Source organism: Aedes albopictus, chromosome 2 (genome assembly GCF_035046485.1).
Source record: "Aedes albopictus strain Foshan chromosome 2, AalbF5, whole genome shotgun sequence".
NCBI classification, from domain to species: domain Eukaryota; kingdom Metazoa; phylum Arthropoda; class Insecta; order Diptera; family Culicidae; genus Aedes; species Aedes albopictus.
In genome coordinates, this window is record NC_085137.1 from 134,920,495 (window position 1) to 134,944,091 (window position 23,597).

The window sequence follows — 23,597 nt, forward strand, 5'->3', positions numbered from 1 at the left end:
CATGTTGACTTTGTACCCAGTTCGCACAAATCTCAGTATTTTGTTAATATTTCTACTTTCTCAGTTCATTTTTGTAACTTTTTGTACATATAAACACAGCCACCACGAATACGAACCGAACCGTGCAAGAGTCATCCTGATCGGTTCAGCCGTTCTTGAGTTTTGTTGCCTCAAAGGAACTTCAAACTCATTTTTATATATATAGATATCACGAATGATATTGTTAAGCTTAGGTTACCTTTGCAGTTCAATGCATTTCTAAAAAATAAACTGAAAGTATTATTTGAAGAAAACGGATTCAAGTTTTCTTGAAAACAGCAGGGTGGTAATGCAGTAGTTAGGGTGAAAATTGTGAACAAATCATGAAATTGAGTCGGTACCATCCCTGTAGAACTCTTCTTTACCATCGTAAACATTTGCACAATTCTCTTTCATCAGTTGCCAGTTTTACCTCCTCTGCCCATGATCGCATAGTCGACGTAATCACCATTGATAATGTCATCATTCACATGCTAATATCTCTCTCATATGCATAATTGTGACAAGTTTTATTCAATAGAGTACAAGATCTAATCACTAGCTAGATGTCAACGTGAAGAAAAATCTTAAAATTTCATTATTCATTGTTGGAATTTCAAACGTGTGTTGAAAACTACAGTGGTGCTTACATCAACTATGCGATTATGGGCAGTCCTGCAAAATAATGCAAAAAAAAACACCAACAAAACTACAAACCTGTTCTGCCTCTCTTCCCGAAGCTTCCGAACCGTTCCCGCTCGATGGACTGCACATGGACGTAACGCTCCGACGCGGATCGTGTCAGCTTTTCCTTGGAACCATGCGCCCCCATGGCTGCTGGCGAATTCTACTCGGGCACAACCTATCACTTCACTTCACCTTCCACCCTGTTGAAACTGGAACCTGTCCATTTTTTTTTCCTTTTTCAGAAAACACTTTCTTCTTCGGACCGGCGGCGCACGGCATCAGCTGCTCCTCACAAGCCCAAAATAATTGCCATCATTCACTCACTCACTCACTATTCGCCGACTAGAGGAAAAGTTCCAACCATCATGTCGGGTTTACCATGCAAGCAGAATTATTGTTTCCATTCGTGCCTAATTAACGCCCCATCCCGATGCGGTTGCACTTTGGACACTTTGCCATGGTGTATGGGAGGCGGGATTTTCCGCCTTTCAGAACTTTCCGTTTCAATCCGTCTTTTCCGGTTTTCAGTTGGATTCACTCATTTTCACTGCTGGTTGAAGAGGTAGCCTATTATAGTTGTCAATAAAATACATGAACCAAGTTTTATTGAAAAGGAAGCCATTTGTATAAGGAAGTTCAAATATTTTATTAGAAACAATGACATGGCCTTCGTAATGGTAAAGTCCAGATTTTTCAAAAAAAAATGCTGTAACTATGGAAACGACCAGCTCAACAAACGGATTTAGGACGGGAAACAGGTTTCAGAAAGATCTACGCAGGGAGAGCAATAGAGGGTCTTATGGAAGATTTTAAATGGATTCCAGGGGGACTTCAGAGTGTCTCTGTGAGTTTCAGGGTTGTTTTAGGAGTTTTCGGAAGATTCTTTGTGGCACTTTAAGAGGTTTTAGGAGAATTCAGGATTTTTCATAGGCGTTCCAAGGGGTTTCAGGGAATCTCATGGATTATCAGTGTGTTTCAGAGGGTCAGAAAGGTTTCCGGAGGTCTTTTGAGACGTTTCAGAGCGTTTCAGAGGGGCTCAGGGGTATTTCAGGGGGTTTCAAGGGAATTCAAAGGTTTCAGAAGGTTCAGGGGCATGTCAGGATGTTTTCGGTCTGTTTCTGATGTTTTAATAACGTTTTTGATATTCGGGGGGGTTTCTTCAAATAGGTTTCCAGGGACGTTACAGAGGGTGAGATTCAGGGTTTCTCAGGAGCAGGCCCGGATTTAAGGGGGGGCAAAGGGGGCAAGTGCCCCGGGCCCCCCGATTAGAGGGGCCCCCCAAAAATCTATAAGCACTATATATTTTGCTCAACGAATCCATAAATATGCACAGCAAAGACGATCATATTTATTGTATGTCCTAGAGTTGTTATAATTGGGTTCTTTAAGGGTATCCAGATTGTTTATAATCTGAAATCGAAATCCAAAACTTCATAATTTTGAGAGTATTGGAACTATTTGCATATTGGACTCAAAGTTTTGGTGGGATTTTTTTTTTGGTTTAAGCTGCAATTCTAAAGTCATAAGACTGTTTTGTCAATTTATGTTTTGAAACAAAATGATCTTTTGATTAAACTGAAAAACAGTATTTTAATTGCTTAACAATTCAATTATTTTATTTATGTCAAAATTACTGCACAAAAGCGTCTCTAAACAGAGTACGTTAAAAGATCTTAAACAATACTTGTAATCTATTGATTTCAGAATATGATCGTATAATTCTGAAAACAACTACTTAATATCCATCTGCACAAGTTCATTGAGGACAGATGTTATTATGGGAAATAGAAGATAATGATTCCTGTTAAATTCGGGTTAGTTTTGAAAATTTAGTTTGAAGAAACATCTCGGAACAGTGGGTAGTGGGTTTACACATCTGTTTCACTGTTATTTTTTTTTAGAATTTATTGTCAACGCTCCTTGACGTACTAACTTTGTTCAATCAGAATCTTAAAATACTCGTAGAATATTGCAATCCTAATGAAAACTTCTCCACATTCCTAGGTATTAAATTGAACGCTAGGTTCTAGAATTTGCATAAGTCTTATGAATGCGGATGAATGTTTAAAATATGTATATGTAATACCTATCTGCATAAGATGTCATTTACGCTGTCAATTTGAATGTAGTATCTTGATGATTTAGCAAAAATATTGAAATAAATGTTCGTTTTTTTTTCTTAATTTGAATAATATGTCGTCATTTTTTGAGAACTGCATTGTTGAAAGTACACTTTTATAGGACATCGGTATTAAGTAATATTCGGCCTGAATATTTCCTACAATAATACAATATCATTGAAAATAATGCAAAATAAATGATAAAATAATAATTTGAATGAACAAAATAGTTGTGTGACTTAGTGTTTTTCCTGAATCGCAAAAAAAAACATTAAAAATATAAAAAATATGAACAACATTGAAAACAAAAAGTTTGAAAATCTTCAAAATCCTGCTTTTGGGGGCCCACTTTATAGGCTTTGCCCCGGGCCCCCCGAAGCCCAAATCCGGCACTGCTCAGGAGTGCACAAGAAGTTCCCTGGACCACTCTGCAACGCTTCTGAAAGAGTTTTGAAACTGTTTAAACAAGCTGAATACTTCTGAAAGCCCATGGAAGTACCTGAAACTCTTCTAAACTTCTTGAATCCTAACTATAGCTTTCAAAAATATCCCTAACCCTCCTGAAACCTCCCTGGAAGGTCCCCAAAAAGCACCTTTCATAAACCACTACAATCCTTCTTAAATCTCCCAAGAACCCATCGAAGTCCCTCCGTTTCGACCCTTACCCCCCGTCTCGACCCTTAAACTCCGAGAAAACACTTTGATCTTATATCGTATCCCGATACTGTTCTCACGAACTAAGTATGACCTGGCTTAATAAATGCTTTTTTTCAATTTATGAAGTCCATTGCATTAAAAGAGATTCCGGTGAAGTATTACTAATTATTATTTGCATTATTAAGGAGTATTCAGCCCGCAGCAGGTTCATCTTCAAAAATAATAATGATAACCCAATAATACCCATTTCCTTTGATCGAAATCTAATTTTTCGCCATTTCAAATCGTTTTAAACATGTTTTGAAAACTGATACTGTTGAATTCGCGAATTTGTGAATAAAAGTATTTGATTTTTCTAATTTTTATTTTTGAAAATTCCTACTCTTATATTTTCCAGGAATTTGGAGATTTCATGATTATTATTGAAATATTACTATTTATTTTTCATAAGAAGAATTTTTTTTCCGCTAAATTTTAAGGAAAACAATTTAAAAGTGTATTGAATTTCCCTAAACTCTTTTACTATGATTGGGGAAAATATAGAGAAACAAAAGAAAACAAAAGAAACAACGACATCTGAACGGTGACCAAAACATACATTTTTCAATAACTCAAAAGCACCATAAATGCACTTTAACGTTAGTAGGATGTTGCGGTCAATATGACCCGGATAGGCTCGCTGAACGTACACTTAGCTATCGTGGTTAGCTTAGCCTAACATCTTAGGAGGGTTAAAAGAAACAAAAAATCATTTTGAGATGTTTAGAACAATAATAAATATCAGTCAAAAATATAAAAGTTCCGCTTCCGAAGAAGAAAAAAAGAAAAAAAAATGCTCAAACTGTACCCCGTCAAATGGCGGGTTGGGTATTACAAGCACAGAAAAATTCTTCAAAGGAGACATAAATCTTTGAATTTATTCCTGTTTTTCCAGTGTTACCAGTATTAACCCTCTAATACCCAAATTTTTGATTTTGATCTAAATATCATTTTTCGTCATCTAAAATCGATTTAAACATGTTTTGGAAGATGATTCTTTTTAATTCTCGATTTCGTGAATTTCAGTTTTTGATTTTTCTAATTTTTATTTTTGAACATCCCCACACTTTTATATTTTTCCTGGAAGCCTATTTGGGGAACGGATTTTTTGAGATGAAAACATTTTGAGATTTTGTGATTATTGTTGAAATATTATTATTTTAAATTTTTTTCATAGAAAATTTTATTTTCCGTGTAATTTTAAGGGAAATAATTTTAGAGTGTATTCGATTCCCTTAAACTATTAAGCAAGGATAGAATGATTTGGGAAAAATTTAAAATATGTTAATTGTAGCGTCTCAATACAAAATAAACAATGACTTCTAAAAGGTGACTAAAACATCAATTTTTCAATGATTTTTTAAAAATGTAAATACGCTTTAAAATACACCAAAAACCATTTTTAGATATACAAAACAGTCCTAAATATCAGCCAAAAATATAAAAATTTTGATTTTCCACGAAACAAAAATTACAAAAATGCTCAATACCCCGTCTAAAGGCGGGGGGTTGGGTATTAGAGGGTTAACAGTTTTTTCAGTCATTCCAGTCTGCACTATTTTTCTTAGTTTATTCAATCTTTATAGTCTCTCCAGTAATTCTATAGTCTATCCAGTAATTCGAGTATTTTTTTATTCAGTCGTTTCAGTTTTTTTGTCTCCTTAGATTTTTATGTTTATTGAGTCTTTTAAACGGCTAGTAGTTCACGGCTTCAAAATCTTTCAATTCATTGTAGTCTAATATTTAAAATTTGAGTTTTTGTTGCAGTTTTTATTTTTTTTGTGCATCCATAGTTTTCAATGTTTTTCTTTGAATTCTTTCTGGATTATCAATTTTTTCAGCAAAAACATTTCGGGGTTTTCATAATTATTCCTAAACATATTAAAAAAATGCTTGAAATAAAATGTACAAATATTTTGAGATATGCATATCGTTACTTACTTGATTGGAGTTGGGTTTCCAAAAATAAAGTCTTTCCAGTCTCTCAAGTCTTTCAAGCAACATCATCAGTAATTACGTGAATTTCGGTTTTATTCAGTGTTTCCAAACATCGCAGTCTTTAAAATTTGAAAATTTCAGTCTAACACGCATAAAAATATGTTAAAATTGAACATATTTGAAGTAAACTTAAACATGTTGTCAGTTTGTAAAGGCCATAAATATAAAACTGTTTGAAACAGCTAAAACGTCAGATTTAAAGTGAATCGTAACTATGTTTTAAACAGCTGTTGAATTTTCACTTTCTTTCCTTTCTTTTCAGATTTGTCCATCTGTCCAATATGCTCTGTTTTCAGTTTTATCAGTCTCTCCCTATTTTCAGTGTCTCCAGTCTTTTCAGTCATTTCTAGTTCATCAGGCTGTTAAGTCTTTCCAGAATTTATAGCTTTCCTTGGATTATAAATCTTTTCAATTTTTCTTAGTGTTTCTTAAATTTCCAGAGTTCTCAGTCCTTCTGAAATTTCTAGTTTTATTCGGTCTTCTAAGTCACAATAAAATATTGATCGTTCTGGTGTACCTAGACCAGAGTTTCCCGTTGCTCATGTGTACATAAATGTGACAGCGAGCCTCCCACCAAATTGTCTCCCAGCTCTTCAAAATCGCAGTGTGCTGCGCTGCTAGGAGGCTCACGAAAATCTGGTGGGTGCGAGCTTGGCGCATAGCTCCCGGGGAGCTCGTCTCATGCGCTGCGTGAGCTGTTGGTATCTAAGGTGAAAAACAACTTCTTAGTAACGAAGAACCTCAACCACTTTTTTCCGTACACAACTCAAGTGTCTGGTTGGTCTATGCGATACGACTAGAGACTCTCAATGCTAAGGTTAAGGTTTCAATTCTCGTTCGTTTAGGAAGTTTTTGTCATGAAATTTTCTAATTTAATCAGCGCATGAGACGTAGCTCATGAGACACATCTTGAGAAAAATGAGGCGCACAACTTTCAGTCTCAAAATGTACAGTGCTCCTGGGAGCTCGCTTGCAATGTGGCTCCCGTACATGGGACTACAGCACGTGTACATCAACTCTGACCTAGACTTTATGGTATTAACTTCTTCAAATTTTATAAAAAAAATCACAACACGTTTCTGTTTTTTTTTAATTATTTCAGTATTTTCAGTAATTCAAGATTTCCATAGTTATTCCAATCTTTCCATGTTTTTTTCACAAATTTCAGTGTTTCCACTATTTTCAGAATCAAAATGTTCAATCCTGTCGGCCCTTGCTGTCTGAAGTATTTCCTGTGAATTGCTCAGTCTTGTCAGATTTTCCCAGTCAAATTATAGCAGTCTTTCCATTTTCTTGAATTTTGAATGAGTGTGACTGAAAATCTGTTCCTTTCGAAAAACTGGCTTTATCAGTTCTTTTTCGTTTTTTTATTTGTTTTTATTTGTGAATTTTAACCATGCTTACTATGCTTTCTCAGTTTTGGACTTTTCAAAACGGTGTGTATTGCTTTTCCCGACGTTTCGGCTCTTGTATCGTTACATTGAAAATTACCATTTTTTACAGGGAGGCTCTTGTATACAATTTTGAACATTAATTTAGCTATTTTGGGACATTGGGACACTATAGCAATTATCAACGACTCACTAGACGATAGTCTATATCATTCCAATTTGCCAAAATTACTAAATTAATGCTCGAAATTCTATTCAATAAAACTACCCACCAAAAATTCCGGTAATATTCAATGTAACTAGAAACGGTTCACAGCTCTTCCTTTGAAAAAGGTCCGTTAAAAGAACCGAAACGTCGGGCAACGCAAAACACGCCAGTTTAAAAAAAAACTTTTAAACCTTTTCAGTTTCCTAAGATTTTCAATCCTTTCTAGTATTTTTTTTCATAATTTTCGGTATTCGATATTTCCAGAAGCCTCTTCTAGTAGTTTTAGTTTTTTGTCTTTCTTGTATTATTTTAATTCACATCATTTTTCAGTTCTTTCAGTGCATATTTCTCCTTAGTCTTTTTTGTTTTGTCTTTAAGCCTTTTCAGTTGTTTTTTACATTTCAAACTCCTATCAGATTTCCAAACTTCTCAACTCTTTTAAGTTTTTAAAGATTTTTTTTTTAATATTTGATACTTTTCAATATTTTCCTTTTTTCTTGCGTTTCTTCTAGTTTTCTCTTTCAATTGACAATTTTGTCAGATTTTTAGAGCTTTTAATAGTTTCAGTCCTTCAATTGCTCCCTAAGTTTGTAGTTTTTCCAGTTTTAAGTTAAGCAATAGTTGAAATACATAGAAATAAAAATAAAAAAAAACAGGTTTTCTTTTTTTTTCAGTCACCCAGATCTTACCAGTCATTTAAGTTTTTTTTGTAATCTTCTACTATTCTCCGTTTTTTTTTCAAACTTCACTGTCAATCTGGTATTGTCAGTTATTTCAGTCATTCCAGTGAGTGTTGCCATTATTATCAAAATGTTAATCGTTCCAGCATTCTACTCATTTCAAACTTTTTCAAGTCTATTTTGTCGAATCTTTCCTGTCTAAACCGTATTTTCAGTCCTCTCAATTATTTCAATCTCTTCAGTGTTATATTGTGTGACTTTCCAGCGTTTGAAAGCATTACAAACTTGTAGATTGATGATTGTAAGACAAATAAAATAAATGAACGTGAAACCATATCCATACCCACAGAAAAAGAAATAATATGAAATTCTTTGTTAGTTTTGACATCGAACAGAAATCGTTAAAAATTTAAAGATTTTATACTAATTTATGTTCAGAAAAAAAACTCATCAATTCGATCCAATTATCTGTTGCTTAGGTTATATTCTCCTTGCCAGAAATTGTGCCATAATTTGTGTCAAAGCTTTTTAGAATTTTTTTATTATTTTCGTATTTTTTCTATAAATTTCCTTGGATTCATTTGACAGCCTTTTCTAAACACAAACACTGTTGTTTTTTGAATGACCAGCCGAAATGGTACGTTAGACATACGTAATGACTGAAGTTCATAGGCACAATTTGAAATAGTGAACAAAAAAATTCTCAAAGCTTTTCTCGAAATTATCAAAATTCTAATTAGGAAATCAATTCTCAATTTTGTGCCGGTGCTTGTGTAAGAGCTTCTTCAAAATTCCACGGATTTTATCAGAAAATGTATCCACAAATATTATTAAATTTGCCCTCGAGCACCTGAAGACAATCGTGCAGACGTTTTCTGGTGAAACTTAACCCTCTAATACCCAACCCCGCCTTTATGTAGACGGGGTATAGTTTGAGCATTTTTGTAACTTTTGTTTCGTGGAAAATCATTTTTTTTATATTTCTGGCTGATATTTAGGACTGTTTTGTATACCTCAAAATAGTTTTTGGTGTATTTTAAAGCGTATTTACATTTTTTTTAAATTATTGAAAAATTGATGTTTTAGTCACCTTCTAGAGGTCATTGTTTATTTTGTATTGAATCGCTACAAAGAACATGTTTTTAATTTTGCCCAAATCATTCTATCTTAGTTTATAGTTTAATGGAATCGAATACACTCTAAAATTATTTTCCTTAAAATAACACGGAAAATATAATTTTCTATGAAAAAAATTTAAAATAAAAATTATTTAACAATAATCATAAAATTTCAAAATGTTTACATCTCAAAAAATCCGTACCCCAAATAGGCTTCCAGGAAAAATATAAAACTGTGGGGATGTTCAAAAATAAAAATTGGAAAAATCAAAAACTGAAATTCACGAAATTGAGAATTAAAAAGAATCATCTTCCAAAATACGTTTAAATCGATTTTAGATGACGAAAAATGATATTTAGATCAAAATCAAAAATTTAGGTATTAGCGGGTTAGTTTTTACGAATATAATAAAAATATAAAAAAAATTCTTTACCGTGAGAATCAGAAATGAACCTTCACAGACAATTTTTTAAACAAGTTTTTGGAGATTTCTTTTCGGAAGAAGCCATGATCAACAATTAATATATATAAACTTGTCTGTTTAAAAATAATTTCAACCAAATGACGAAAAAACTATTGCTTCATAATAGACACAAACACATCAAACTGATTTGGACCACATTTTGAATTAAAAAAATCCATATTCAAAAGTGTCCAAATAGCCCCGCACGACGGTATATCAACATTTTCCATTTATTTTTTTCAGTGTCTTCAGCATTCAGTCTTTCAATATTTTTGTTTTTTTTTTTGTCTTAAAATTTATATTTTTCATCACTCCGGGTCACTCCGCTTCAAATCTTTCAGTCAGCTCAACAAGAATGGTCAGCTAGAGGTGAATGGCTGACAGTGAAAAAAAAAATGATGAAGTGTAAGATGAAGTGTAGATATGTATAGTTGCTGGTAAAATTTAAACGAATTTTTCTAGAATATTTTTACATTCAGCAAAAATCTTTCAATTCCATGCAATGATTTTCTAGTCATAAATCGTGTCAGAAATTATGGAGAAGTTTTTTAAAGTTTCACCCAAACTGCTTTTGGAAGTTTTTTTTTCAGTACATATTTACTTACAGACGCTTCAACAGGGTTTTCTTCAAATTATCTGTCAGGAAACTATCTAAACACCGATTGGGAAATATACCCTTAAGTTTGAGCAATAGCTTCTAGCTGAATTTGCACACGAGCTACATAGTGGTGAGCTCGTTCCATACTAGTTTATCGATCACAAAAACTATTCTGAAATTTCTCCATTTCGCATTTTGTAGTTTTTCTTATGATAGCTGTGTAATATGTAAGAAAATTGTGAAAACTTGAATCGCCAAATGTGGAGCGGACCTGGTGTGATGGTTAGAACACTTGACTATCACGCCGAGGACCTGGGATCGAATCTCACTCCCGACAAACTCGCAAAAAAAATGTGATTTCTTCCTTCGCGGAAGGGAAGTAAAGCGTGGGTCCCGAGATGAACTAGCCTAGGGCTGAAAATCTCGTTAATACAGATAATTACAGATTGATTACGCCAAAGGCTTCATTTTCAATGAAAAATTATCCAAACAGTTATGGTGCATACTGAGCTACGAATTATCGCCGAAACTTGTTGCCACAACAAAAAACAGAGTCCTAAAAAACTCCTCAACCCACCACAACTCAATCACCAACCAGCCCTTGGCAGACAGAATGGGAGTGAAATCTAAAGCAAAGGGCTTGATTCCCACAAACCAGCAGAACCGTCATGCCCTTTACACTTCGTTAACTCCGGTGGTGCACGGTGACCTTCGCTTCCCGGCCGGTACGGTGTAACCGCGTTGGTACAAATTAATTATTTTCTCCGGTTGGTACTTTCAATTCTTTTCACCGGGGCTCAGACTTCTCTTCTGTTTTTTTTTTATTTTTTGCGCCACCATTTGGATTTTTTTTTATTCACTTGCCACCATCAATTTTGCACCGACCGACCCCCACCTCTAACGTCAGCTGCAGCGGCATAGATGCAACAACTCCTCCAAGCAAGCGGGCCCCATTATCTTCCGAAGAACGTGCTTCACTTGCTCTCAGCTCTATTCGGCTGTTTTAATTTTTCCCGCTCATTATGCGCCTCGGAGGGGGCGCACTGCATTTCCCCCCTATCCACCGGGAATTGTGCAGAGGTAATTATGCTCTCACTCACTGACTGGTGGTACCCTGTTTTTCTCGCTTCACAAAGTTCATGATAGTGCAACTTGGGCCACGTGAACTTTGCGCAACATTGAAATTTTTCGTTTTTTTTTTCTGGTGCTTGTTTTCAATTTTGCTGGCACTTTTCACTAATCACTTTAATTCCGCGTCGGTGAAACTGGAAATGGAATTATCCACTTGGTGTGTCTGTTAGGCCGTAATCGAGTTTTTACCGCTTTCGGTTCATGTGCGACGGTGTCAGTTTATGGTATGGTGGAGAATTCGGAGAAAATTTTGTGAGCGTAAGGGATTTTTAATTTTTTGTCGACACAGTTAAATATCCTCTCTTGGGATGAGCTACTTCAGCGATGAAATACACGTGTCTGTCTGTCTGTCTGTCTGTCTGTCTGTCTGTCTGTCTGTCTGTCTGTCTGTCTGTCTGTCTGTCTGTCTGTTTGTCTGTCTGTCTGTCTGTCTGTCTGTCTGAATGTCGAAAAAACACAGTAGGCAGGCAGTACGACGTTTGCTAGGACAACTAGTTAATGAATAAAACATGCGCAAAGATAAATTACGAATAGGTGAGCTCGTTCCAATTCTTCATTAGTCTAAAATTTTCATCTGCACTTAACCATATTGATTTCAAATTGATCAATCGATTCCAAATACCACCTAATTTTACAACTCCACCAACTTTATGACTCTCTCTCCGTTCAAACTGGGACTAAGGCTGAAACGTTCTACAAAAAAATACCTGGTGCATTAATGCCACCCACAACTTGCTCAAAGATATCGTGCGTTTCTTCTCAATGTCATCACCTATTTATCGACCGTTTCTAAAATAATATTATGTTTCTTTTCTTTTATGTTGTGGACGCGGCACGCTCATCGCCGAAACGTAGTGGGTGAGAAAATCTGAGCAACCACCATCACCCCTCGTCATCATAGGTCAAACGTTGGTTGTCAGATGCCGGCAGTCTTTAAAGTCCCAGCGTCACTCCACAAAAAAAAACAATGCTCCCAAGTCACCAACAGCAGCAGCAGCCGCCGCAGAAGCACCCACTCAGATGATGTCAAACGATACAACAAAAAAAAAACTGTTTTCTATGTTGCCTCATTAACTTCGTAACACAATCGTGACAAACGCCATAAATTGTCGCAACAAATCCGGACCGGTTGCTCTCCGGGATTCGGGTGGGGTGGGTCATGAGCGGTGGAAATTTGATCCAATTTTTCCCACTTGAATCGAAAATTGCGTTTGCCTCGCTCCATCTATCGAGTGCGCCGGCAATAATTTCGATTCAATCTTATTAACCTGGTCAACGGTCCCAAAACTGATTGAACTTCGGATTGAATTTCCAGTGAAGCCAATCGAATATTGATAGCTGGAATCACCCTTTGGTGGACGCATAAGCTCTCACCTATGAAGCAGGGATTGAAAAATCGAGCACATTTTGCTCTGAATGTATGCTTTGCTGCATGTCGGATGCCCCCGGACCTGGACCCGGGCAAGGAAATGAAACGGTGATAATGGACATTAATGTCATTTTCCTGGACACATTTGCGCCCGCTGCAAGTCCCCAGCTCTAGTAGACAGCCTTGGACCCAACCCGGACCGGAAAATTCTGAGCGAAAATGTGACCGCTGGCTGCACTTAATTCAATTTTCGGAAAATGCCACACTTATGACAGCTGTCCCAAAGTTGTGCCATGAAATCACTATAGTTCTCCGTTTCTACTGCTAATCCGGACTATTTGAAAGACCAATATTGCTTTTCGTAGCTTTTATTTTTGATATTGGGTGAAGCAGGAAACTCAATCTGAAGAAGAGAATTTTCAATCCCAGCACATATTGATTACATCAGCACTGATTACGGAAATCCCAAATCCAAAAGCATTCTGCCATTTGTGTGCACTTGAAGCGACGATTTCTGGCACACTCAAATCGATTCCATTTCATTTCGCGGTGCGGTGTGCACTGTGCAGCTAGATAAGCTACCGGCTTCTATCGGTACGCCAGTCACTGACTGCCGTCCTGATGCTCGATGAATAGAAATATCACCACTTTTCCTCATTTCCCAGCACTCAAGACGAAACCGTTTTCTGGCTTTTCTAGGAAAATATGATGGAAGAGATGGGACTGAGTGAGCTGCTGTGGTGCACCCACCACGCCACCATAGCGATTGATTACGTAAAACCATTCTGAATGGAAGTGCACCAGAACCAGAAGCATATTAAAATAAATTTATTTTCGTTCGTGTTTTCGCTGTTCTGATTTTGCAATCTAGAGAGCTGTTCATATAGGTGTAGCTCGAATTTATTCTAAAAGAGGAGCCCCCTAGCATTGGTCGAGATAAGTAAGAACAGACTTGTTAGAATCCCAAAATGGCCGCCACAATGGCCGACTTTGGTACCTACTCACGATTTCGAGGGCATAAATCTCTTCGTAAACAAAACCAGCGCACCTGATCTTCTTATTTTAAGCTTATTACAAGTGAGCAAGAACAGAATAATTAAATGCTTCATTGTGTGAAGCTTGCTTCTAGAGATTTGTGCTTTTGAAGTTTTGATGCACTGTTGAAGCGGGATGTCAAGACGTTTGTCCTTAAGATTCCTTCTCTTTTCCTGACGTAACGTCCAACTGGGACAAAGCCTGCTTCTCAGCAGTGTTCTGTAGGCACTTCCACAGATTATTAACTGTGAGTTTTGCTCTGTTAATAGCCATTTTGCATTTGTACATCGTGTGGCAGGCACGAAGATACGCTATGCCCAAAGAAGTAATGAAAACTTCCTTTACAGAAAGTTCATGAGCCGACTGATAATCGAACTCGTCACCCTCAACATGGTCTAGCAGAATATCATTCACTGACTTCGGCTTTATGGTTGTACAGACGCACGAGAAATACAAATGTTTTTTTTTGTTGGTACCACGACTGGTGTTGTTATTTGTAGACATTTTTCAGCATTGCAGTCAATGAAACCTTGCTTGCTTTGGCCCTGAAGAAGGTCCCAACAAGGGCCGAAACGTTAGCGAAGATTTGAAAGTTTCAACGCAAAGTTTCTTTGGCATTACAGCGGAAAAATGTCTACCCTTTTTTTCTTTTTATAGAAGCTTTTGCCAATGAACAGTTGCACAAATCATAGATGGAGCTGGTGCAAAGATGAGTTTATCTATTGAAAATCAAACGCAAAACTAAATTGCACAGGTGGCGCTTATCTAAAACAGTGAATTACAAACCCTAGCCTGAATTACTAACGATACAAATGGAAGAAAAGTGAAATTATTGCAGATTCTCATAACTTTCATGTAGTGCATTGACCGGAAATATGTTATTTTTGCTTCCAAAGTTGAACATTTAGACCGCCAATTGCAATTGCAAATTTCGTTCAACATCATCTAACAGCATAGACCAATTTATCTTCACGTTCTGAAGATGCAGAGCACGTGGTACTCTTTAAGGATTTTAGAATTGGGGTTTGAAATTTTGAAAAATGTATTGATTTAAAGAGTTTTTACGAAAGAGCACCTTTTTCTGAGCAACTATGATTGTTTTTCAGATTTTTAGATTTTGTTTTGTTGATAGCTAAAACCAATTTCAACGATATTTTTTAAATCACCTTCTGACAGTTGGGCAACTGCTTGACAGCTCCGCCTAGTACAAATTGCGACGGGTCCCGAGTAGGCGAAAAAATCTGGATAATATCAATTTCAGATATTGAAAAATGAATAACTGAAAATCATAATGAGCTATTGGTTTGTTTGATAGAGGTATGAGATAAAAAAAAACAAAAATAATATCTTTAATTAGTGTGGAGAAGTACTGGTTAATATCTCTTTTAGATATCATTAGATCAAAATAATATCTGGCTACATTATTGATGAGGAACATCGAATGAATATCATAAAAATATCTGACAGATCATAAAAAAAAAGAAATGCCACCAACAAGTAAAGAACCGCAGACCTTCAGATTCATGAGCAGACATCGTGACTACTTAACCAGAACTCATTGCTGAAGACGGGAGGAAATAAGAGCATCAAGTTCTATGTTTCTCTTGTATGTCAGAGAAGCTTCTTTTTCTCCGAACTGCTTCGACGGCCATGATGAATTTCATTCAGAAGAACTTATCTTGATCTTATAGAGATATTTTCAGATATTCCAATGTCAACAATAAATGTTTGCGTAACAATTGGATTGCAAAACGTCCACAAGTGAAGTTTCCGAATTGTACAGTGACAGTAAATAAAACTAAGATGAGTAATTTAGATTTTCACAAAAAAATAAATAAAATGTTTGGCAACCCTTCCGTCAACACTAATGTTTAAATAGGTTGAATGTTAATTGGAATAAGTATCACATTTTATCACATTTTAAACTTAAAAAAATGTTATATATTTCAATAAATACATAATTGATAAACTGGCAACACTGTCACATTTTTTTTCTCAAAATTGTCTGCTTAGCATGGTTTAAATCAGCCTAAATCACTTTTGAATTGCATTGAATAATGTTTTCATGGCGAAACTTGTAAGTTGGGCCAATCTACATAAATAAAAATGGAATGGTGTTTGTATGTCACGAATAGGCTCGGGAACGGGCCAACAGATCTACACCATTATTTCAGTGTTTCATTCGTACAGGGCTCCGACGTGTTCGTACGAAAAAATAATTGGGAAAATCGACCGGGAACGCGCCGAAAACGAGAAAGTTTGAAAATCCATTTTGCGGGGCATTTTTCTACAGAGCCGCATGTGAAAAATAAATCACAGTAGACAGGCAGTCAAGGATGGGAACACTCACTTGCAAAGAGTTACACTCACTTGATATTTTCTCAGCTCAGAAGCGTGCAATCAAGAAATGTTGTATGGACGACTTTTGCATTGTGGTTTTGTCTGAAACTTTGCCCAATAGAGTAGGGGTCGCACACGCATACCGAAGTCGTGAGGGAGCTGCGAAGGCAACTCTCCACGAGGTGAATGTAAATTACACTCACCTCGTGGAGAGTCGCTTTTACAACTCTGTCACGACTTTGGTATGCGTGTGCGACCCCTACTCTATTCGGCAAAGTTTTAGACAAAACCACAATGCAAAAGTCGTCCATACATCGTTTCTTGATTGCAAGCTGCTGAGCTGAGAAAATAACAAGTGAGTGTAACTCTTTGAAAGTGAGTGTTCCCATCCCTGCAGGCAGTACGACGTTTGCCGGGACAGCTAGTTTAATATATTAATGAAAAACCTTTTCCAAGCTTAAAAACGCTGTATCTCTGGAACGCTCAAAAGATCTCGGGAAGTTAAGCATTTCCGATTGGAAAATGTCATATAAACACGATGGAATCTAAAAATTTTAAAATCAAAATATACTCATTCGACGAAAAATCGATTTAAAACTTTTAAATTGAAAAATAACATGTTTGGCAACACTGTATAAAAAAAAAATCCCCTGTATTCTTCTGAAAGATTTCTTTAAAAAAGCTGAAGTTCAAAAATATGTATATGTTACAGTTTCAAAGCTATAAATTAGGAAAGAAAGGGATAAGTTGGATTTTTCATGCATCGGCAAAGACGAGGGGTGCTGCCACGGGCCGAGGGGTGATCCGATCGGCACCAAAATTTGTTTTTTTTTCTTCCTCCATTTTAACAACTATTCCAACAAAATTTGGTCAAAATCCGTGATGGTCAAAAACACGCGGTGTGTACACTTGATGTGGAATGACCCATATTTTATTCAAACATAAGTACAGTAAGGACCCGATTTTGTCAGCCCCATTTTGCGACAAACTTTTTGCTCTCATTATCTTACGGTCACATTTTAAGCAATTTATTAATATTAATCATCAAACTACAGCTGGGATGCACAACATAAAGGAATAAAAAGTTAGAAAAACTGTTTAAGTTTTTTAAGAGAGCAAAAAATGTGTTCCGAAAAGGGGCTGACAAAATCGGGTCAATTAGTTTTATTAATCCCATCCCTTGATATTCAATAGGAAATACTTTAGATATTCGCCTGAGTTTTAAAGGAGCTGATGAATTAATTCATCAAGAAATCGTAAAAAAATCCAAATATCCACGAATTTGTGTTGATAATATAATATAATAATTAATGATCGTTGGAAATCACACTTTTAAATCCACTTTCATCGAGGGATGATTTCAGAATATTGCCAAAACATTGTTTTGGGAGATCGCGTTAAAACTTTTGTGGTTTAGCTCTCAAAACATCAAAGAATTTTTCCAGCTATCCGTTCAGAAATTGCATCAAAGATTTTGATAGAAGTTTCTTAAGAATTCTGCTATAAACCGCCTAAAACATCCTCGAATGATGCCTGTCTCGAGCTCGAAGTCCTTTGAATCACCTCAGAAAACCCCCATGAGACTTCAGTAGCCTTCCCTTAACGCTTAACCTCTACTAAAGCCCTCTGAAACTCCATGAAATCTATTGACCCTAACGCGAAACTGGATGCATTACCTCATTTTTTGGATTAGATTTTTCGTACACATTAGAGGGAGGATTAGGGTTTCTCCTGGTTTGCTTTGCTGGTGGAAAACGTTTTCCGTTTTTACAAAAAACATTTTTTTTTAATTTTGTTGAAAAATGATTTTTGGTAAAAACGCAAACCATTTTCCACTTGGAAAAAAAAAACAAGAGATACCTTGATCCTTCCTCTAAATGTGTATGGGAACTAATTTTAAAAATAGTACTTCGTTCTTCTTCTTCTTCTTCTTGGCGTAACGTCCTCACTGGGACAAAGCCTGCTTCTCAGCTTAGTGTTCATTGAGCAATTCCACAGTTATTAACTGAGAGCTTCCTCTGCCAATGACCATTTTGCATGTGTATATCGTGTGGCAGGCACGAAGATACTCTATGCCCAAGGAAGTCAAGGAAATTTCCTTTACGAAAAGATCCTGGACCGACCGGGAATCGAACCCGTTACCCTCAGCATGGTCATGCTGAATACCCGTGTGTTTACCGCCTCGGCTATATGGGCCCGTTATTTAATGAAAAATAAACAAAAAAAAACACAAAATAAAAAATGAATCCTGCACTGAAACGTCTGCAGGGTGTCAAATCATAAGGCAAAATAAAATTCCCTGAGTTTTCCAGATTTTTGCACGGAGATTCTGAATGTTATTTTAAAAAATAGTAACAATTTTTATAAAATTATCGCTAAATTCTTTCACGAACTTTCTTCGCAAAGCTCTTCAAAAAATGGAACAAAAATCAATTCAATTCCACCGAAAATTTATTAAAAAAAAAAAATCAGGAAGTTCAGGAGTTCAATCAGTGATAGCAAAGACCGTATGGCCGTCAAATTCCATGAAAAGTTTAGTAGCTAGATTTGGGTGTTCGTGGGTCGTTGTGTTAGTGGTATAGCAATGTTGAAATATCGATGAAAATCCTACGGAAAATTAGAAATTACGTATGTTATCTACAATTTTGAATTAAAAACGGGTATTACCAATTAGCCTGGCTCTTTCGATGAATACTTCTAAAGAACTTCTCAATGATTGTGAATTCCTATGTTAACATATTTCAATGAAAACTTATCCTGAATTCGTTCCGAAATTCCTTTGGGATTCTACCACAATTCATCCTTTAAATGCTTTCGAATCTTCACCTGATTTTATATTTTTTTCCGGGTGATTTCCCGGAGCTTTTTGTCTAGTTTTCTCCAGTTGCCGGAAATGTCCATCCCGATTACCACAAATAGTTTTTTTTTCCGAAATGTTCTCGTCGTTATTTCGGGATTTCTACCAGAGTTCCTCACATGATTTCTGCAAGATATTTTCACGAGGTCTTCCGGATTCCTTCCAGAGGTTTCCTCGATATACTTCCTAAGTTTCTCGCCGTATTGGTCTTGAAGATTCTTCCAAAAAAGTTCGCTCAGGATTTTTTCTTAGTGGCTCTCCGAAATAGTTTTCTTAAAGTTTCTCTCGAGATTTTTTGCAAGATTCTTGCAGAAATTCCTTCAGGGATTTTTTTCCAGTGAAAATTTCGATGTTTCTCTTAAAGTTTCCACGCGGGATTGCGGCCGAAGCTCCTCCCAGAATTTCTCTTTGAGGTTTTCCGAGTTCCACCTTGAATTCACTTCTTATTTCATCCCGGGATTACTCCCAGAACTTTTTTCGGAGATGCTTCAGGATGCTTCATTCCGAAGTTCGTTTCGAGATTTCTCAAATATATTTTTGCGGAGTTTCTCGCAACATTTCACCTGCATTCCTTCCAATATTTTAGCCGGAAATTTCTTAAAAATAATTTTAAAGATTATTCCAGGAGACATTCCAAGAAAAACTTCTGTAAAATCCCTGCAAGAACTCAGTGAGCAGCAATTAAAAAAAAACACATAAAGAGCATCCAGAACCCGGTACAATTTTCAAAAGGGTTTCTGAAAAAAAAGCTCTGGGAAGAATTTCGAAAAAAAAAGATCAAAAAGTAACTTCGGAAGAATCACTGCAAGAAATCCTGTAAACTATAATGAGAAAAAGCCTGGAAAAAGTTCTGAAAGAAATCACGGGAAGAACTCCATGAGAAATATCTGCACTAGTTCCTGCAGAAATCCAAAAAGGTACGTCGGAATTCAGAAAAACTCTCAGAGACATCCCCGGGTCAACACCAGAAGAAATTTTCTGATAGGAGTCCCAGGAGAAACTCCGAGAGAAATGTCAAATGAAACTCTAAAAGAAATCCCGTGAGTACTTTTAGGAAATATTCTGTAGAAAACTAGGAAGAAACACTAGAAGAAAACTCACGGAAATTTGTTGAGAAATTGCAGGAAAAACTTCGGACGAAATCTGGGGATGAACTCCTATACAAAATAAAAATAGTTGGATGAGCTCTAGTAGATATCTCACCTCCATAGAAATAACAAGAAGATCTTCTGGGTAAGTTCCAAGTGGAACACCGGAAGGAATCAAGGAAAATCTTCAAGAGGAATCCCAAGAGAAACTCTAAGAGAAATTCCGCGCAGCACCTGAAATATATCCTGAGCTTAACTCTTGTAAAGATCTCGATGGCTGAAAACCTGCGAAAATTTTCCTTGGACAAAACGCAAGAAGAACTACGGGTAAAGAAGTTCTGCAGGATCTCCGTAAAAACCTCCAAGAGAAATCAATCGGAGTTTAGGAATTACAGGCTGTAAAATCGTCGAAGAAAAATCTCGGAAAGAATTGTTCGAGTCTTGGAAAAATGCCTTTAGGAACCCGGAAGAATCTCCAGGATGAATTCAAGAAGGAATACCAAAATAGAAAGCAAATCAAGAGACATATTTTAAGAAGTTTCAGAAAGTAGCCCTAACGGAATTTCTGGAAAAAAAAACCAACAAAGTAATGAACTCTGTGGACTTTATTTCAAAGTAAATCTACAAGTAGTAAAGTTCGCTACTTATTCATACGACCCAATGTTTATTTTTTTATTGGTGCAAAATTTTCCTGAGGGTTTAAGATATTCCTCTAGGATTTCCGGTTTTCCATGTTTTAGACCTTCAAACCCTTCTGGAACCTCACTGAAGTCACTGAAAACCTTTGAAACCTATAATTAAAGCCCAAAAGATTTCCTGAAACGCCTAGATATCCCTCTGAAACTCCAATGAAACCTTTTCCAGCTCTCCTGGAAGCCCTGGCTGCCTCTATAACCCTGGTAACCCCTGTGAACTCCCCGGAAACGCCTTGAAATCCTCCATGAAGCTTCACTGAAAACTCCCTTAAACCCCACATGGCATCGCTCGATTGTTAAGCCCGGCAACCATAAACTGAGCCCATGTAGTGCACCCGACCCATTACCTAAATAGAAGTTTTATTGAGCTTGAGCTTGAGTGAACGCCCGTGGATGCTACTCCAGTATCGCCAGATCAGCTACACTCACACAAAGAACCAATGAGATATCTGCTGGGGACTAAGCAGGTATCTTCAGTGTGTGAGCGTTACTAGTCTTCTTTTTTTAGGTGACAATGGCGCCTGTTACGTCAGGTTGCAGGTCAGTGTGAGGAAAGGAAAGGCAGCGATTATTGCAATCGTTTGTATTCACAGCAGACCGAATATACCTCTGCGTCTGCAGAAATTCATGCGGATGTTGGAGTGTTGGAGAAAAGAAGGAAAGAGACGGGCCAGGGATTGAAACCAGGACTTTCTACATACGAATCAGAAGCGGTAGCCACTAGACAACCAAGCCCGTCATTACCTAAATAGAAGTTTTATTTGTAAAGAAAAATATAGAAAGAGTGGGCAGGCCATATCTTTATTATATCTGTGGGAAACACTTTCCCACAAAAGGTGGGGTTCGTCCAAAGCTTCATATGTTTTTTGCAAACTAATTATCAGAAAATGACGGCACGACATCAGCTATCAGCGATCATGCCAATTCACACCGCCTCGAATACACCTATCGTAGACTGAAGAACCGTTCACTTTCCGGTCGCGTCGGTCGGTCAGTGCCAGTTGTCTTGCAAGTAACAGCAACTGATTGGCGGCTACTTACTTACTTCCATCCATAAGGCTGAAAACCGGAGGAAGGCGGAGTAGAGACGTTTGAGTCGCGCGTCAGAGTCGCATGGAGGAGGCGGTCGTCATCTTGTTATCTAGTATATTAGTAGGAGCATTTTGTTTTCAATTGAAAACGGTTGTTATCCAATCTGTTGGAGAGGTAGGTCCCCGGCAGTGGACAACATCTTATAAGTATATGCCGGCTACCGGCGAATGTCATGTATAATCTAGAGGTGCACGATAATCTTCGTGGCGTAGAAGCCGAGGTAATCTGGTAAAAGACTTTCATTATCTGAGAAATTGGCGAGCGGTCAATGCACACACAGTGAGATGGGGAATTGTGTAACTTCCCTTCTTCATGGATTGGAGAGATGGAACTAGATAACTGCAATTGATTCGAAATGAGTCTTGGGCAAAAAATGTGCTGAAAAAAAAATAAATAAACAATTTCTGCTCCGAAAACCGAAAAGCTTAGTTTTAAGGAAGTTCTGGAAACCATAATAAAACCAAAATTCTTATTTTTGGTTTTATAATGGTTTTAATCACTGGCGTAGCCACGGGGGGGGTTTTAGGGTTAAAACCCCCCCCAGAGTCAAAATTTCTGGAACAAATTTTCAGTATAAAACGCTTTATGATGAAAAAATTTTTCGGCTGCGCCGATATTTTGAACCTTTGGCTCAAATTCAGTATATATTTTTACGAAATGTGAATGTCAAATAAAAAAAGGTAATATTGAACATCGAAAACCCCTCTCAGAGCAAATTTCTGGCTACGCCACTGGTTTTAATGATTACCACCAATCTTTTCAATAATAATATGATATAAGGGATCCCAATTACACCAATACGAGCTTCAAAATACTCAACGAAGTGTATGCCGGAAGGTCGTTATGCAATCAGTTGGGGAAGATTCGCAGAATCGACTTTCGGTTGTAAAAGCGACCTTCAAATTGTTCCCTCGATTGTAGAAGATTTATCGCCCATAAATGAAAATTCTTCGATGTCGACGAGTGAGATCGTAAAACAGTCTTGTGAGGATTCTACTGGACTGGAAATCGTCCTGGTTCTTGCTTTAAAACTGAGATGTTACAAATAAAACGGAGAACAGAACCGAATGACGAAGGGAAAAGAAAATCCATTACTCTCGTAAAGGCTTGAGCTGGAATTTCCTTTATTGCGTTGCGTTGCGTTGCGTTGCGTTGTAACGGAGTAATTCGTAGATTGCATACTGAAAGTTGTCATGTTAAAACTTTAATACTCCTATTCTAATTGCTTATGGAATGCTATTTAGGAAGAAACAGCTATCCAATCAGAGGTTGAAGTAAAAAAGACATGAAAACTTCCATTGCCGGCCACGCCCATCTTCTCCGTTACGAGGAAAGGAAAGGATGTGATGATATGACACCTACTTTATGAAAGGCCAGCGACTCACCGGCGCCCCCATAGGTGTCAATGAGTTGGATATTTGGAATGGGTTGATTGGGGATTCACTATAAGCGAGTGATGCGGCAAGATTCAGATTGTGTAAGTGTATTTGAGTTGATCATGTAGATGTGTTGATGTGAGTGTAAGTGATTTTTTAACACCAACGTTGGGAGTGACATAGCTAAGAAATTTGTCACTCCATGGGCCTTTTGCTTCCGGGATGGGGCACAGGCATTTGGACCATGTGTCCTGGCTAACAAGCCTAGGCTTAAGCGCCATTGATCGCTCTCTGAAACGATAAGAAACACGTTATGTGGATGGGAAGAGATAATAGGGAAGGGATGATATCTATTTATCGAGATGCCAGCGACTCACCGACGCTCTCGTAAATAGAAAGGGATTTTGGAACGGAAAAAGGTCGGGTATGATTAAGTTATGGGACTGGATTGTTTAAAAATTGAAAATATTTTATTTTTATTTTATTTATTTATTTACGTAATAGCACAAGTAACCACTATTGGTTTTCAAAGTATATGCTACTATTTCTATATCCAACTATTTCTATTATCTAAATGCTAATGTACTTTAATTTCATTTGAAAAGAGTATCGATGCAAGTTTTGAATGAATGATAG

At 36.9% G+C, this 23,597-nt stretch overlaps 1 protein-coding gene across 5 annotated transcripts in view; it reads right to left on the minus strand.

Moving 5' to 3' along the window:
- LOC109417649 (uncharacterized) overlaps nt 1–23,597 on the minus strand; it is a 696,771-nt gene that overhangs the window by 120,634 nt on the left and 552,540 nt on the right. The window contains exon 2 of one of the 5 annotated variants that reach the window (XM_062850488.1): nt 736–1,252. The exons of 2 other annotated variants lie outside the window; for them this stretch is intronic. In XM_062850488.1, coding sequence (XP_062706472.1) covers nt 736–850 — 115 coding nt within the window. In that variant the 5' untranslated portion in view covers nt 851–1,252. Of the gene's footprint in view, nt 1–735; nt 1,273–23,597 lie in introns of all 5 variants that reach the window. 2 more of the 5 variants (XM_062850487.1, XM_062850486.1) reach the window with 2 other exon arrangements.